Source organism: Giraffa tippelskirchi, chromosome 8 (assembly GCF_054371585.1).
Source record: "Giraffa tippelskirchi isolate mGirTip1 chromosome 8, T2T-mGirTip1v1.2.pri, whole genome shotgun sequence".
Lineage (NCBI taxonomy): Eukaryota > Metazoa > Chordata > Mammalia > Artiodactyla > Giraffidae > Giraffa > Giraffa tippelskirchi.
In genome coordinates this window covers 86,932,936-86,950,847 of record NC_137282.1, presented here as the reverse complement: position 1 = coordinate 86,950,847, position 17,912 = coordinate 86,932,936, and the positions used below count along the sequence as shown (strand labels likewise).

General features: G+C 37.5%; 1 protein-coding gene across 7 annotated transcripts in view; it reads right to left on the bottom strand.

The window, feature by feature from the left end:
- Positions 1-17,912, bottom strand: part of FBXO4 (F-box protein 4) — a 287,893-nt gene that overhangs the window by 218,454 nt on the left and 51,527 nt on the right. For 2 of the 7 annotated variants that reach the window (XR_014061359.1, XR_014061361.1), the window contains one exon: positions 6,768-6,889. The exons of 3 other annotated variants lie outside the window; for them this stretch is intronic. Coding sequence is in view for 1 of the 4 variants with exons in the window: in XM_081517571.1 (XP_081373697.1) it covers positions 11,204-11,296 (93 nt within the window). In the remaining 3 variants the exon portion in view is untranslated. Of the gene's footprint in view, positions 1-6,767; positions 6,890-10,226; positions 11,297-17,912 lie in introns of those variants that run through there. 2 more of the 7 variants (XR_014061362.1, XM_081517571.1) reach the window with 1 other exon arrangement.

Sequence of the window (17,912 nt, the reverse complement as noted above, 5' to 3'; positions counted from 1 at the left end):
GGGATGACCCAGAGGGATGCGATGGGGAGGGAGGTGGGAGGGGGGTTCTGGATGAGGAACACATGTACACTCATGGCAGATTCATGTCAATGTATGGCAAAACCAACACAATATTGTAAAATAAAAAAATTAAAAAAAAATTTTTTTTAAAAATAAAGGAAATCAGTCCCGAATATTCATTGAAAGGACTGATGCTGAAGCTGAAGCTCCCATACTTCAGCCGCCTGATGAGAAAAGCCGACTCATTGGAAAAGACCCTGATGCTAGGAAAGATTGAAGGTGGGAGAAGGGGACAACAGAGGATGAGATGGTTGGATGGCATCACCGACTCAGTGGACATGAGTAAGTTGAGAAAGTTTGAGTAACTTTGAGTAAGTTCTGGGAGTTGGTGATGGACAGGGAGGCCTGGCGTGCTGCAGTCCACAGGGTAGCAAAGAGTTGGACACAACTGAGCAACTGCACAACAACCAGTTTGAATACTTTTATTCTTTTTGTTTGATTGCTGTGACTATGATTTCCAATACTATATTGAAGAAAAGTAGTGAGAACGGGCATACTTGTCTTGTTCCAGATTTTAGCAGGAAGGCTTTCAGCTTCCCACCATTAGCTATTATATTGGCTGTGGGTTTGTCATAAATAACTTTTATTATGTTGATATATGTTCCCTCTATACCCCACTTTTGTAAGGGTTTTTATCATGAATGGATATTAATTTTACTGCATGATTTTTCTGTATCTATTGATGTGATCATGTGGGTTTTTTTTCTTTTGTTGACGTGCTATATCACATTGATTGATTTGTGAATGTTGAACCATCTTTGTGACCCTGGGATGAATCCAACTTGTTCGTACTGTATGATTCTTTTTATGTGTTGTTATTTGCTAATATTTTTCTTTAAGGGATTTACTTTTCAATTGTGATTTTCTCTTTCCTATAGTTTCTTACTTCTTTTCTATTTAGAGAAGACTTTTCAATATTTCCTTTAGGATAGGTTTTGGACTTCCCTTGTGACTCAGTTGGTAAAGAATCCGCCTGCAATGCAGGAGACCTGGATTCGATCTCTGGGTTGGAAGTATTCTTTTAGTCTTTGCTTATCTGAGAAATTCTTTATTTCTCCTTCTATTCTAAATGTTAATCTTCCTGAGTAGAGTGTTCTAGGTTGCAGATTTTTTCCCTTTTAGGACTTTGAATTGGAGAAGGCAATGGCAACCCACTCCAGTACTCTTGCCTGGAAAATCCCATGGACGGCGGAGCCTGGTAGGCTGCAGTCCATGGGGTCACGAAGAGTCAGACACGACTGAACGACTTCACTTTCACTTTTCACTTTCATGCATTGGAGAAGGAAATGGCAACCCACTCCAGTGTTCTTGCCCGGAGAATCCCAGGGATGGCAGAGCCTGGTGGGCTGCTGTCTATGGGGTCACACAGAGTCGGACATGACTGAAGCGACTTAGCAGTAGCAGCAGCAGGACTTTGAGTATGTCTTGCCAATCCCTTCTGGCCTGCAACATTTCTATAGAGAAAATAGCTGATAGCCTTATGGCGGTTCCCTTTCATTTGAGCTTCTGCCTGTGGTTCTAATCGGGTAATTTCCATTATTCTATCTTCCAGATCACTTTTTTGTTCTTTTGAATTATTCATTTTGCTATTCATTGATTTTAGTTCAGATTTTGTCTGTGCAAAACAATTTCTAATTTTTCTTTGTTCTTCCTTATAGTTTCTAGTTCCTTATACATTCTAATTATAGTAATCTACAATTTTGTCAATAGACTCTCTTAATTTCTTCAGTATTTTTATTATTTCGTTTTTGAACTCAGTATTTATTAGACTGAAGAGGTCTGTTTCGTTGTTTGTTATTTCAGGGGAATTCTCTTGATCTTTTGACTGGGAGTGGTTCTTCTGCTTCTTCGTTTTACTTATATTTCTCTTGCTCTATGAGTTCAGAAGAAACAATTATCTACTGTGGCCTTGGAGGGCTATTCTTATGTGAGCACATCCCTGTGGGCACATCCCTGCACACATTTAGTACTTTTGGTACGAGGGATGTTTTTAGTATGGATGCCTGCGTCTCTTTCCTCAGTGTATGCTGGCCACTATCCCCTTGAGAGGGGGTGTGACTGGTGTTGTGGTGACCAGAGCTTGCACTGGATATTAAGCGGGGTCTCCTCTTTGCTCTGTGGTTGTCACTGCCCTGTGAAGGGCAGAGTCTGCTGCCTAGTTGTTGGGATGGAAACCCCCAGATCCATTTCTGAGCTGCAGTATGAGGTAGGTGCAACTGTTATACTCCCACTGAGAGGAGCCTCTGAGTACTCCTCTGCCAGAGCTGTTCACTAGCAAGTGTGCTCTCTTGTATCACCTTTCACCTGCTGTTGTTGGCCCTGTCCTCAACCCCACCTCAATTATGGAAATGCCAGAGATCAGCCCTACCGTCCCTCAGGTGTTGTTTTCACAAGACCACCAGTACAGATCCACTGAAGTCTGGTCCCAAGACCACCGTGGTCATGTACTTTGACCCACAGTGGAGCTTTGGAGGTAGCTCAGATCCTGGCCTGGCCTGGGCCCCACCAGCACGCACCCACAAAATCCACAGCTGCTAAGACCAGACCTGTCTCAGCTGCAGTAGCATCCATTGTCCATTCAGACGTCCTGCTAGTGCTAAATTTACAAAGGGGGCAGTGGAGATATAAATCCACAGCATATGCAGCGGTGGGGAGAGATTTCAGCCCTGCTTCCTAAGTCACTCAACACCTGGGGCTCAGCTATGGTTTCCACCCCACCTCTACATGTGGACAACTTACTGACATCTGCTCCCAGAGTCCACGAAGGCAGCAGTTGGCTCAGGAGCCTGCCGAAGTGGCAGTTGGGCCATTAAGAGCCAGTCAAAGTGGTGGCTGCAGTGCATGAGGCCACCCAGGTGGGAGCCTGCCCAGCTAGCCAGTCCTAATGATTTTTAAACATATGTGTGATTTTTATGATCTTATGTATTGAAGTATTTCTGCTATTTTTGTTATTCATTCAATTCAGGATAAAACACACTATTTTAGAATTTTTAGCACTCTCAAACAGACTTGGAATTCTCTTTACCTCTCAAAGATCTGAGTCATTGTACTTCTACTCTATTCACCATTAAAAAAAAAAACAAAAAACTACCTACCTCTTCCATACATGCTATTTTGTTTGTTTTTTAATTAAAAAACAACAAATTTACTGGCTGCAAAATTTAAATTTTCTGAAGTTATTAAAATAAATTTTTAAGTTAAATAAAACACTTCATATTTTAGGTTCAACATGTAACTGATATCATATGGTACTTGTCTTTTTCTTTCTGGCTTACTTAACTTAGTATGATAATCTCTAGTTCCATCAATGTCAAAATTGCTGCAAATGGCATTATTTCTTTCATAAAACACTGTAAATCAACACTACTTCAGTTTTCAAAAAAGGTTTCAGGAAGCATGACTGTTCCAAATCTATAAAAATGTTTGGTATAGTCTGGATATGGTATGTCAGGGACATTAGAGAAAGGAAGTGATAAACAACTTGGAACTGACCATTTCACTAATGTTTGTTTATAGAAATATAGAAATCCAAGTCACAGGCAACTGTGGTAAAAAGCTGTATAGATGTCACAACATTCAGTTATTTATTTTTGCCAACCCAGCCTCCAATCCTTCTTCTGAAAACAGAACCACATTTTCATTTGAAGAATTTTCCCTCCTTCTCTTAGTCTATGTAGTTTAAAAGCCCCACAGAGAACATAATTACCAGGTCTGAACAATTAAAACATTGTTTTCTTCAGGCCATGGAGGTACCAAAATGGGCATGTAATCCAAGTCAAAATGAAGCATTAAGTTTCCATTTTTGTCTTAACTCCACAATTTATCTAATTCTATTATTAAATTCCTTATATAGTTGTACAGTAACTTTTTTTCTCCTTTGAAAATTAAGACCGTTACCTGTCCAATCTACCTCATAAAATTGTTCTGAGGATGAAAAGAGTTAATACACAACTTATGGAAATGTTTCTAAGCAAGATGCATTACACAAGCATATGCAATTGTAGTATGTATAACTGGAATCACAAAATACATATCTTATATGTATTAAGCTATTGTCAAAATAAGATGTAAACGTGCTTTGTAAAGCAAAATGCAATATATAAACACAAAGTGATGGTAATAACATCACAACCAATTTGCTGCTAAGCACCAGGGCATGACCTCAGTGAAACTGGAAATAATTTCATATTGTTTGAGCTCATTCATCCATTTAGTTTTTCAAGGATTTATTGAACACTGCTGTGTGCCAGGCACATCCATTTGAGTATACATGAAGTCTACACTGGATATTTTAAACATATAATATGTATTATGTTATCAAAAAGGATATGGCTATTTAACATATACAAACGTTCTCTCATCACACTTCACAAAAGTAAACAACTAAAGAACTATAGTTATTTCTTCCTTCTACAGGAAAGTGACCATACAAGAGAAAGATATCCTTGAATAAAAATCTGAGTAAACATAAAAGGAAATCTGAGCATACATAAAAGGAACTGTTTTCATTTCAAATTTTCTATCCATGTTTTCTATTACTAAATGATGGAATCCTCAAGGGAGAGCTCTTTATATATCAGAACACCTTAATGAGTTTGAGAATATGACAAGAAGGGTCACTGTTTGGATTTAGATCATGATAGTAAGAGCTGCTCTTACCCATTGACTGTGTGGATCACAACAAACTGTTGGAAAATTGCTAAAGAGATGGGAATACCAGACGACCTTACCTGTCTCCTGCAAAACCTGTATGTAGGTCAAAAAGCAACAGTTAGAACCAGACATGGAACAATGGACTGGTTCAAAATTGGGAAAGGAGAACGAGAAGGCTGCTTATTGTCACCCTGCTTATTTAACTTATATGCAAAGTACATCATGTGAAATGCTAGGCTGGATGAATTGCAAGCTGGAATAGAGATTGCTGGGAGGAAATATCAACAACCTCAGATACACAGATGATACAACTATAATGGCAGAAAGTAAACTAAAGAGCCTTTGGATGAGAAAGAAGAGAGTGAAAAAGCTGGTTTAAAATTCAATTTTCAAAAAACTAGGCTCATGGCAACTGGTCCCACCACTTCGTGGTAAAAAGTGGAAGCAGTGACAGATTTTATTTTCTTGGGCTCCAAAATCACTGGGACAGTGACTGCCACCACAAATTTCAAAGACGCTTGCTCCTTGGAAAAGAGCTATGACAAACCTAGACAGCATATTCAAAAGCAGAGACATCATTTTGCTGACAAAGATCCGTATAGTCAAAGCTATGGTTTCTCCAGTAGTCATGTATGGATGTGAGAGTCGGACTATAAAGAAAGCTGAGCACCAAAGAATTGATGCTTTTGAGTTGTGGTGTTGGAAAAGACTCTTGAGAGTCCCTTGGATTGCAAGGAGATCAAAGTAGTCATGCCCAAAGGAAATTAACCCTAAATATTCATTGGAAGGACCAAAGCTGAAGCTGAAGCTTCAATACTTTGGCCACCTGATGCAAAGAGCTGACTCATTGGAAAAGACCCTGATGCTGGGAAAGACTGAGAACAGGAGAAGTGGGCAACACAGTATGAGAGGTTGGATGGCATCACAGACTCAAAGGACATGAGTTTGCACAAACTCTGAGAGATAGTGAATGCCGGGAGCCAGCTCACGAGATTCCCACTCATGACAGGGTCATGAAAAGAGGACTGATTTGAGCAAGGCTTCTCAGGCCTCAGGGATTCTCGGAAGGCTGCCTCAGCGCTCACCTTAAAGATATCTGTCTTTCTGATGTTTACTATAATAAACCTCTTCTTATTTTCTATGACTTAGGTAAAAGGCCTTTCCTGATTCCCTTCTAAAAAAGATCATTCTGAAACCTCATATCAACAAGGCCCCTGAACGGTAGCACCCTAAATAAAATTATCTGGGATATAGAGTATGCTGATCTAAATTCCTTTTGCTAACATATTGGTTTGTTTAATAAATGTACCTGTGCCTTTGGAGCTAATGTGCATGACTATTCCTTAATAATAAAACAGCATTGAGAGCCTCCGCACAGAAAGCCCCAATGGGCACAAAACACTTTGCAAGAAAAAAGGCTTGTTAGGAAATATAAGAAATATTGCTTTATGAAACTGTTACTTAGTCTATATTTACTCACTATGTTTTTACTCTTAACATATTTAGACTATATAATGAAAGCATAATAGTTAAAAATTTATATAAATAAAAGTTTAGCTTTAATACAAATAATAAGACAATTGTAGATTTAACTGATGATTCTTACTTAGAGCTGACCTTCAGCTCGCTGTTCTTTGACTTTATGGAACTGCATTCTTTTCTGTTAAGCTCAAGGCATAGAGTAAATTACCAAAAACAGGTTTTATCTTAAAACTTCCTGTGGATGAATTCTTTCCTGATGTGCCCTATACAAAAGTGTTCTGATTGATCAACCTTTATCAATAGAGAGTCACAAGGTGTTAGCAGGCCACCAGGCCAGAAGATGATGTAAACAAAATGAGGCTTTTTTGTAACTAAAGACATGCAAACGGCTTCGATGAGGGTCGAAGCTGCTGGCCCATTGAGCTAACTTGATAGGCCCATTAAGATATACCCATTAAGCTGAATCGGTATGTCCCTTAAGCTGAATTGGTATGACTCTATACTTTACATTTGTTTCTATATATCACTAAAAATATAAAAGCTGTCTTAAAAACAATAAAGTTGGGAGATACTTGAAAACGCTGAGACTCGCTGTGTCTTCTCATTCGTATCGCCGACACCGTCCATCCTGAGGGAACCCCTGGACCTGCTGGAGCTGGAGTCCGGCAAGTGAAGGACAAGGAAGCCTGGCAGCCTGCAGTCCACGGAGTCGCAGAGTCAGACACGACTTATTGACTGACCACCAACAACAAATTACTTGAAAGTCACTGCTCTAAGACTTGTATTAATTCATTTAATGCACACCACATCCCTATGGAGTTACTCCTACCATTCTCACTACAGAGAGAGTGACCCAAGCATCATTATCACACAGCTTTAAAGGGACAAAGCTGAGGGTTGGACCCAAGGCTCCAACACCTCTGCTTTTAACCAGAACATTGGATTGCCTTCTTAGGGGCTAAAGGAAGCAGAATCCTTTTGTTTTATCAAGTTAGAGGGTTTGATTTTTTGAATGACAGCAAAAGGGAAGGTTAAGAATGGAAACCCATTATTATGACCAGATAGTTGAGTTCCACATGAAAAGATACCCAGCTAAAATTCTTCAGTGGTTTAACGACTGAACAGCAATAACAATAACTAATGGGCTTTTGAAAAAAACAACTTTATTGAGAATTAATTCATATACCGTTCACTTCATCCCTTTAAAGGGTGAGATTCAGTGGTTTTTATTATGTCCACAGAATTGCACAATGATCACCACAATCAATTTTAAAACATTTATTAAAAACTCCATTACAAGGTAGAGTGACATATATGTGCAAACCAAAGATCCAATCTCCACCTTGCTTAGGTCATATAAAATTATGTAAATCAGCTTCTATAAGGACAGTAACATCCTACAATTTAATTCATACTTTAAAGCATGCATTTACATGTATGAGTTCATTAGGTATTCCCAATATAATCTTATGCCATAATTAGAAGAAAATTGTACATATTTTATGAGGAAAATTAAATGATGGCAGTAATTTGTTGCAGAGAGGAACCTAAAATTCAGGCCTCATGATTTTAAGTCCTATAAATTCTTTGCCATTTTTATTGCACAATGTTTTATCATTGTAGGTAGGTCAAATATACCTGCAATACAGTGACTTCAAAATGCTCCCATGGCTCAAAAAGTAGTCAAAATTGCATATTTTTATCTGAATATCTACATTATTTTCTTTTATACCACTGCTAACTATTAAGATGTCACAACACAAATGAAAAACTTTTTCAGCCCTTTTGTGATTGATTAAGTGTCATTTAAAAAGACTGGTGTTTGTGAGATTATGATTGTTACCATGGTAATGAACTGTAATATCAACCTCTATTCATAAATCATTCCTAAAAAAAAAACACAAAGGAATGAGACTAAACATTGAGACTTTCTTTCATTTAAATCAGAACACATATTTAATGAATAAGAATACATTTAAAAAATTAAGTTCAACACTACTGCATGTCTACTATATACCAGGCTTTGTGCCAGTATCTAGTGATACAGAAACAAATACTATCAGTTTATGGCCATTGACACAATTACATTTTTAGCAATTTATTCTTTCAAGTGAGATTATGATTTGGTTTGCTACTATTTTGTTGAGACATGTAACTAAAAATAGAGGATATATATGGAATATATGAGATATAAACAGTCTTTCATCTGAAAGAAAGGGTGCTTGTTTTAATTAAGAAAGAAATAGAAAAATAATTTTAAGTGATAAAAACCAGTGGTAAGAATGTGGAAAAACCTAGCTCTTCTAGAGAGAAACAGGCAATTAATAATTTTGCCACCTATTAATAATTTGCAAGAGAGTTCCAGAAAAATATCTACTTTATTGATTATGCCAAAGCATTGGACTGAGTGGATCACAATGAACTGTGGAAAATTCTGAAAGAGATGGGAATACCAGACTACCTAACCTGCCTCCTGAGAAATCTGTATGCAGGTCAAGAAGCAACAGTTAGAACTGGACATGGAACAACAGACTGGTTCCAAATTGGGAAAGGAGTACGTCAAGGCTGTATATTGTCACCCTACTTATTTAACTTATATGCAGAGAACATCATGCGAAATGCCGGGCTGGATGAAGCACAAGCTGGAATCAGGAGAAATATCTGCCAGGAAAAATATCAATAACCTCAGCTACACAGATGACACCACCCTTATGGCAGAAAGCGAAGAAGAATTAAAAAGCCTCTCGATGAAAGTGAAAGAGGACAGTGAAAAAGTTAGCTTAAAACTCAACATTCAGAAAACTAAGATCATGGCATCTGGTCCCATCACTTCATGGTAAATAGATGGGGAAACAACAGAAACAGTGTCAGACTTTATTTTTTGGATGTTGAGCTTTAAGCCAAATTTTTCACTCTCTTTCACTTTCATCAAGAGGCTTTTTAGTTCCTCTTCACTTTCTGCCATAAGGGTGGTGTCATCTGCATATCTGAGGTTATTGATATTTCTCCCGGCAATCTTGATTCCAGCTTGTGCTTCTTCCAGCCCAGTGTTTCTCATGACATACTCTGCATATAAGTTAAATAAGTAGGATGACAATATACAGCCTTGACGTACTCCTTTTCCTATTTGGAACCAGTCGGTTGTTCCATATCCAGTTCTAACTCTTGCTTCCTGACCTGCATACAGGTTTCTGAGAGACAGGTCAGGTGGTCTGGTATTCGCATCTCTTTCAGAATTTTCCACAGTTTATTGTGATCCACACAGTCAGAGGCTTCGGCATAGTCAATAAAGCAGAAATAGATGTTTTTCTGGAACTCTTGCTTTTTCAATAATCCAGTGGATGTTGGCAATTTGATCTCTGGTTCCTCTGCCTTTTCTAAAACCAGCTTGAACATCTGGAAGTTCACAGTTCACATGTTGCTGAAGCCTGGCTTGGAAAATTTTGAGCATTACTTTACTAGCATGTGAGATGAGTGCAATTGTGTGGTAGTTTGAGCATTCTTTGGCATTGGAATGAAAACTGACCTTTTCCAGTCCTGGGGCCACTGCTGAGTTTTCCAGATTTGCTGGCATACTGAGTGCAGCACTTTCACAGCATCCTCTTTCAGGATTTGAAATAGTTCAACTGGAATTCCATCACCTCCACTACCTTTGTTTACAGTGATGCTTCCTAAGGCCCACTTGACTTCACATTCCAGGATGTCTGGCTCTAGGTGAGTGATCACACCATCGTAATTGTCTGAGTCATGAAGATCTTTTTTGTATAGTTCTTCTGTGTATTCTTGCCACCTCTTCTTAATATCTTCTGCTTCTGTTAGGTCCCTACCATTTCTGTCCTTTATCGAGCCCATCTTTGCATAAAATGTCCCCTTGGTATCTCTAATTTTTTTGAAGAGATCTCAAGTCTTTCCCATTCTGTTGTTTTCCTCTATTTCTTTGCACTGATCACTGAGGAAGGCTTTCTTATCTCTCCTTGCTATTCTTTGGAACTCTGCATTCAAATGGGAATATCTTTCCTTTTCTCCTTTGCTTTTCACTTCTCTTCTTTTCTCAGCTATTTGTAAGGCCTCCTCAGACAGCCATTTTGCTTTTTTGCATTTCTTTTCCATTGGGATGGTCTTGATGCCTGTCTCCTGTACAATGTCATGAACTTCCGTCCATAGTTCATCAGGCACTCTGTCTATAAGATCTAGTCCCTTAAATCTATTTCTCACTTCCACTGTATAATCATAAGGGATTTGATTTAGGTCAGTCCTGAATGGTCTAGTGTTTTCCCTACTTTCTTCAATTTAAGTCTGAATTTGGCAATAAGGAGTTCATGATCTGAGCCACAGTCAGCTCCCGGTCCTGTTTTTTCTGACTGTATAGAGCTTCTCCATCTTTGGCTGCAAAGAATATAATCAGTCTGATTTCGGTGTTGACCATCTGGTGATGTCCATGTGTAGAGTCTTCTCTTGTGCTGTTGGAAGAGGTTGTTTACTATGACTAGTGTGTTCTCTTGGCAAAACTCTATTAGCCTTTGCCCTGCTTCATTCTGTACTCCAAGGCCAAATTTGCCTGTTACTCCAGGTGTTTCTTGACTTCCTACTTTTGCATTCCAGTCCCCTATAATGAAAAGGACTATAGCATGACCCAATTTTCTCCTCTCAACTTTTCTTATGTTCTTCACTTAAAAAGAAACAATTCATAATTGAAGAATGCATTTGTTTTTTTTTAAATAAGCAGTAAAAATTTAGTAGCTGGTAGACTTATATAACTGGAAGTCTTCAAATGTGGCAGTAGAAAGAGTGGAACATGTTCTTTGTTGAAAAGATTTCACCTTGAGCAGTTTTCCATTCTAGAAACCACTTATTTTAGGAAGTCTCTTCAAAAGTCCCAGTTAATTAAAAACAAATAAGAAGAAAAAACTCCCAAACACTTTCAGTTCAAATCTGAAAACATTCCCCCAAATAATCAACCTGCCATTGTAAAGGCAAGGCTGGCTCCAAACAGCTCCATGGGTGCCTCTCATTCATAACAACAGAGCTGAAAAATGTTTCCTCCAGGATCACAGTACTGAGCAGGAGATCCCACTCTGCCTCTTCTGCTCTCCTCAGGTTTCTTTTTCAATGGTGGAAGATAAGCAGAAAAAATATGGATTCATTAAGAGTCGAAAAAAGCTACGGCAGAAACTTGACTTCAGCTTCTAAGTTCTCAGACCCTCTAAAAGATTGTAAACCATCATTCATGTGTCCAAAATAAACAAAGACTATATACTTTCATTTCACAGGTAGGGATTGAACTGACTGCTTAACCTAATATTAGTTCAAATAAAACAACTATGCACTAAATTTCAACAACACATAAAGAGTTAGAGAGAAATCTAAATAGAAGAATGTGCGTATTTATTGTATAAGAGGAGGGATATTTCTTTTTAAAAGGAAATGGAAATTGAAGGTATGTAGAATATTTTTTAATTGAGAAAAACAAAACAATGTATGTTATTAAATACTCTATGAATTGGGAGATAGTTCTCTGCTAAGAGTGAGAAGGCAGGGCTAGAGTTGAGGTTAAGGGTTTCAGGAGAGAGCAAAAAGTTTAGAATAAGAAGAAATATACCAGAATCCAAAGGTAATTAATACAGGAATTGTCAAGTAGCAAAGAAGATCCATTTGAGATTGAATAGCAGAAATCTGAAGAGCCCAATCAGCATGGTCTACTTCTATCTCAACTAATGTTCAGGAGCCCAGAAGAGCAAACAAAGACTATATTTTGGGCAAATTAATAAGTTCTAAGCTTTTGCAAGGAGCTCTTAGAAGACTATCAAGCAGGGAAAAGACTAGGAATTTCTAGGGGGATAGCATCAACCTTATACTAAACTAAAAGCAGACTGAAGTTTTAACAAAACGGGTAATTAGGAGACCATCCCTGGTGGTTCAGATGGCAAAGAATCTGCCTGCAATGTGGGAGACCCAGGTTCGATCCCTGGGTTGGAAAGATGCCCTAGAGAAAGGAATGGCAATTCAGTCCAGTATTCTTGCCTGGAGAATCCCATAGACAGAGGAATCTGGTGGGCTATAGTCCATAGGGTCACAAAGAGTCAGACACGACTGAAGCAACTTAGCACACATGAACGCACTACAAACCTAGTAGGTCCCTCTGGAGTCAGACTGCACCTGGCAGGCAAATATATTCTGTCCCTGCCATATCTCCTCTCCCCTAGTCTTACAGAAATTGATGCTAAAGCCTAGATTGCCAAGGCTGGTGAGTCACATAGCTAATAAAAAAGCTTACTGGGTATGTGCATTTTTATAGTAATCTTTAGTCTGAATCAAAGATAGGATGTTTAAGCTAGGATGAATGAAGAGCAGGTGCTGAAAAGGAGGCAACAGAGATATTTTGGAGAGACGCTTCTTGAATTAGTAAATCATCACTGAGTAGATAGTTCTGACTTGAGCAATTCAACAAATTGAGCTATTCAAAATTTGAAAATTCAGGGCACACAAAGCACCTGACTCCTGCTATTGTTTTAATTGGTTGTGATCTTCAAATTATTTAATTGAGTCAGGTTGCCATAAGCCCAAAGATAAATATATTTTTATGTATGCAAAGGGAGGTTTAAAGAAAATTATCTAAATTACAGTAATCACTTAGCAACCTAATGTCTTCCCATTTGTCTCTATAACAGTTTACTAAATAAGGTTTTATGGGAATTTAGAATGCTGAGTTCTGAGTTAAATTTTGAACTAATACTTTGTTTGGCTTTAAAATAAAATACCACTCCAAGTTTAACTAAATTAATTACATCTGTTTATTTACACAGAAGTTGATCAGACTATTAAACTATTTCTCAACTGCTGACATTTGAATCTTTTTCATAAGCACTTTGATTAATAGCCAGTGACAATATTTAATTAAGTTACAAGCCTTGATAATACAAACTGAAAATTCTGTAGCCTAAATGAGATTCATCAGGTTCACTAGTATTGTGCTCAATGTTGGCGTTGTAGTGGTTTCATTATTTTCTTTTCTAAATCATTTAACTTAATTTCACTGTGGTCAGGGAATACAATGAAAGATTTCAATGCTTCGAAATTTGTTCAACACATGACATATCATATGGTCTATTTTGCTAAACATTCATGTGCATTAGCGGAGAAGGAAATGGCAACCCACTCCAGTACTCTTGCCTGGAAAATCCTATGGACAGAGGAGCCTGGAAGGCTGCAGTCCATGGGGTCACTAAGGGTCGGACACGACTGAGCGACTTCACTTTCACTTTTCACTTTCATGCATTGGAGAAGGAAATGGCAACCCACTCCAGTGTTCTTGCCTGGAGAATCCCAAGGAAGGGGGAGCCTGGTGGGCTGCCGTCTATGGGGTCGCACAGAGTCGGACATGACTGAAGTGACTTAGCAGCATGTGCATTAGACGGAATATAAATTCTGTCACTGGTGGTTTAGTGTTCCACATAGCTCTGTTAAGTCAAATAGTTAATTTTGTTGTTCATATCTTCTATATCTATTTTGTTTTTTGTCTGCTGGATAAATATGTTTTAAAACTAGAACCAATTTCTAAGAAATCAGTGCCGTGCATGCTAAGTCACTTCAGTCATGTCTGACTCTTTGCAACCCGATGGACTGAAGCCTGCAAGGCTCCTCTGTCCATGGGATTTTCCAGAAAAGAATACTGGAATGGGTTGCCATGCTCTCCTCCAGGGGATCTTCTCGACCCATGGACTGAACCCACATCTCTTATGTCTCCCACATTGGCAAGCAAGTTATTTACCACTAGCACCACCTGGGAAGCAAGTATTCGAGGTTGTTTCTAAGATTTTGGGCCTGAGCAATAGGGGAAGTGGTAACTAAATGAGGAGGAAAAAGAAAGGAGAAAGAGTATTTGCACATGACTTACATTCTCCTACACATCAGTCATCACTGTCTCTTCCTCAATCTCCACCTCTCCTCCCCACATCCTCAAGGATTTGATGATGCATCCTTGAGGATCATCTCTGCCAGATGAACGTGCAGAGACAGTATTTAGCTGTATTACATGATAAGCTAACACACAAGAAGATCCCTAATTTCCCTTTTGCCCTTCTCACAGTGTTTTCCTGTGTTGTGTCCCATCAAAGAAGCTAGTCTTCTATCAGATGCCGAAGAAGAAAGAGAAAGTTGTACGATGGTGAATCATGAAGATCTTTTGACAGAAACATAATTCATTTTTATATGAAGATTGTAAAATTGCACACAAGCAAATATTTCATTAGTTTATCTGAATGCTCAATCCTAAAGGAAATCAGTCCTGAATATTCACTGGAAGGACTGATGCTGAAGCTGAAGCTGCAATACTTTGGCCACCTGATGCGAAGAACTGACATTGGAAAAGACCCTGATGCTGGGAGAGATTGAAGGCAGGAGGAGAAGGGGACGACAGAGGATGAGATGGTTGGATGGCTTCACCGACTTGATGGACATGAGTTTGAGCAAACTCCGGGAGCTGGTGATGGACAGGAAAGCCTGGCATGCTGCAGTCCATGGGGTTGCAAAGAGTTGGACATGACTGAACGACTGAACTGAGCTATCTGAATGCTGTATATACCACACCTTTCAATCCACGGATGCTACAAAAGACATTATAATAAGATGTCACTCAGGTTTGTATAAATGTCAAAAAAGTTCAAGGTTGTTTCTCTACAACAATAGCACTCACAAAAAGCTTATTCACACATATGTAGAGTGTTTTTTTTTTCCATTTCTATAGTATCTCGGTGCTTAAACTGGACTCAGAAATGGGAAGACCCTCCAACAATATATATGTGTGTATATATACGTATATATATATATATACATATACATATATATATATATATACATATACATATATATATGAGTATGCATAGACAGATATTTGATAAAGTCCTTTGAAAAAAGTAATTTGACTCCCCAGGTCAGGAAAGGCCAGGATACTACTGGTAATTTAGGAATTTGTGATGTGCTGAAAACAAACTGAGATTGGGAGAAATAATGGTTGCTTTGTTTTGAGATAGAGCTGGTATTTATGATTTCCATTCTATTTATTTTTTTAAAAGCTTTCTAAACTACCATAGGTACTAATCTCTAATAACAACTAGCCTAATTGCTTCCATTTAGATTACAATCATAGAGGTCTGGTTTTTCTATGAAAAACTGCTCATTCTTAGATCACAGTGCATTCATAAACAAACTCCTGTGTGCTATGTTTCATTTATTTTTAGTTAGAGAGAATATAGCTTTTACTTGTATGAAACTGAAATCAGGCATTAAAGCTCAATGGACTTAAACTGGGAGAGTTTTCTTTCTCTATAAACAGCAGGAAGACTTTAACATCTCCATATTAAGGCAAAGAGCAATGAAAATAAAAAATAAATCACAACAATTTACATAAATACTAGAATTTTATTATTTTGTTCACCCAAAAGCTGTATTATTTACTTGCTTGAGAAAATCAATAACAGAAGTATTTAAGGACTCAAAACCCTCCACCTTATGTTTAGAACAAATGCATTTTTGTGGTGTTAGGCCTTCTGAGAGCTTATAATAACATCACAATTCGGGATCTGTGGACTATCTTGCCCAGGGTTAATACTTGAGTGAAAGAGTAAAGTTCAAAAAGTTCACACAAATATCCCAAACAAATCAGTTCTGAGAAAGGAATCATTCCATTGTAGCACCCGATGAATTTAATACATGAATATAAGTGGTAGTATCACATTTTGTTCCCTGGACCTAAGCTCATCAAAGTTCAATTTTATTACAGAATGAAAGAAAATAATTAGTAGGCTACATTTGTCCTTAAAATAACTCAAGTAAACTCCTTGAAAATGACTGTCCTTCCTTGTTTTTATATCTTCCTTTTTCTCTCTCCTGACTTCACATACACATCCCCCTAAATGAAAGTAATCTTACAGCCAATAGATTTTTTTTTTATGCTTTTAGTCAAAAATAGTAAAACTTGCTCTTGAGTGGTTATGCCCAAAATGGAGCCAAGTGGTAAAAGAAATTGACAATAGGACAAGAAAATCATTTCAAACTAAATGAGGGCTTCTATATCACAATTTAACCTGAACATACTCTAAAATTATCTCAAGGATTGCTCTCATCCAACCTCATTCAATGCTTTCTAAATTTACCCAAAAAAGTTATAATTTCAAGGATTATTACAACCATAACTGAATGCTGAATTTGAAATATATGTTATGAATCAAATGTGTAACCTTTTATTCTTAAAGAAAAAAGAAGAATCAGAAATTTTAAATAGAATATTTGAAATAATTGAGTAGCAGAAGGAGGAAACAAAGCGTTCCACCTTTTAAACTAAGAACCAGGTGGTAACGTATTTATTTTTCCTATTTACATTTTAATAATTGGCATTTTCCTGTAATGCAGGAAGTAGTTGATGGCTTCTATAATCTCTCTTATACCTAGTTAACAAAAGGCTTTATTTTCTCTTTTTAGGTAAATATGGTAAACAATAATAATCTAAACAATGATAGCTAAGTTTCCTTAAAAGCTTACTTTGTTGAGCTCTTTACTTGAATCAACTAGGTTCTCTCAATGAACTTATAAGAAATACACTAGTATTATCCGTTTGGTCAAAGAAACCAAATTACAAAGAAGTCAGGTAGTTCTCCCCAGTTAGTAAATAGAAGAACTAGAATTATAATCCAGGCTGACTTTCTGAAGAGCACTCAACCTCCCTTCTGCATAGCTCATAATATTAAGCCTATTTCCTTCTTTTTCAGTACCTATAAAGCCTAGAGTTTTTCTCTTGCCATTCTTTAAACTTCATTTTAAATATGTATCATCCCTTAGTAATTGTAGAAACTCCAATAAATAAATTGAAGGATAGATTTTGACTTTGCTGCTTTTCTATTACTACTTTGCTTGCCTTTGCCTCCCAGAACTATTTCTTTTGATGTTATACCCACCGTCATCATTGGCAACATCCACAAAGATTTATTCCTACTATCTGAAAACTTTAATGTATCAAATATAAAGTTATAGGTTCTGTTAAATAAATTAATAAATAAATATAGAGATGTGTCAGTATTAGATTGTAAAGGAAATTACATGTCTTGCCAAATTCTCTTTGAAGGCAATGAGAGGCATTTGGAATATTTATAACAGTAATGACATACTCTGATTTGATGATTTTAAAAAACCTCAAACATGGAAGTTTGGGAAAGAGTTTAGGAAAGAATGAGACTGGATGCATGGAAATCAGTTAAGAGAATTTTGCTGTTCAATTTAGGCAGAAAATAATGAAGAGTGGTCTAAATCGTAGTAGGTGGAATTGAGAAGGGTAGACAGAAAATCTATTGAAGAGAACAAAACTTGGAGAAAATTAGATTGGTGTCACACATTGATAATGTAGAGGAAAGATGTAAAACACACCTTTAGAACTGAAGTCTTTCCATACAATTTAGGAACGTTTCCCATTTGGGGTTTTCATGCATGGAAAAAAGCTGAACAAGAAAGATGAAGTGAATACAATCACTCAGAGCTGTTTTCCTACCATGAACTGAAATATAGCATATTAGAAGATAAAAGTAAAAATAATAGTCATTTGTCATCCTCTTACCTGAATTTCAACCTAGCAACACGGGTGTTGTTTATCTTTATACTCGCCTAGCCAAAAGAGAAATGAGAACCTCTGTTTTATAGTGGAGGAAAAACAGAAGAAAAGCATGGGGCTA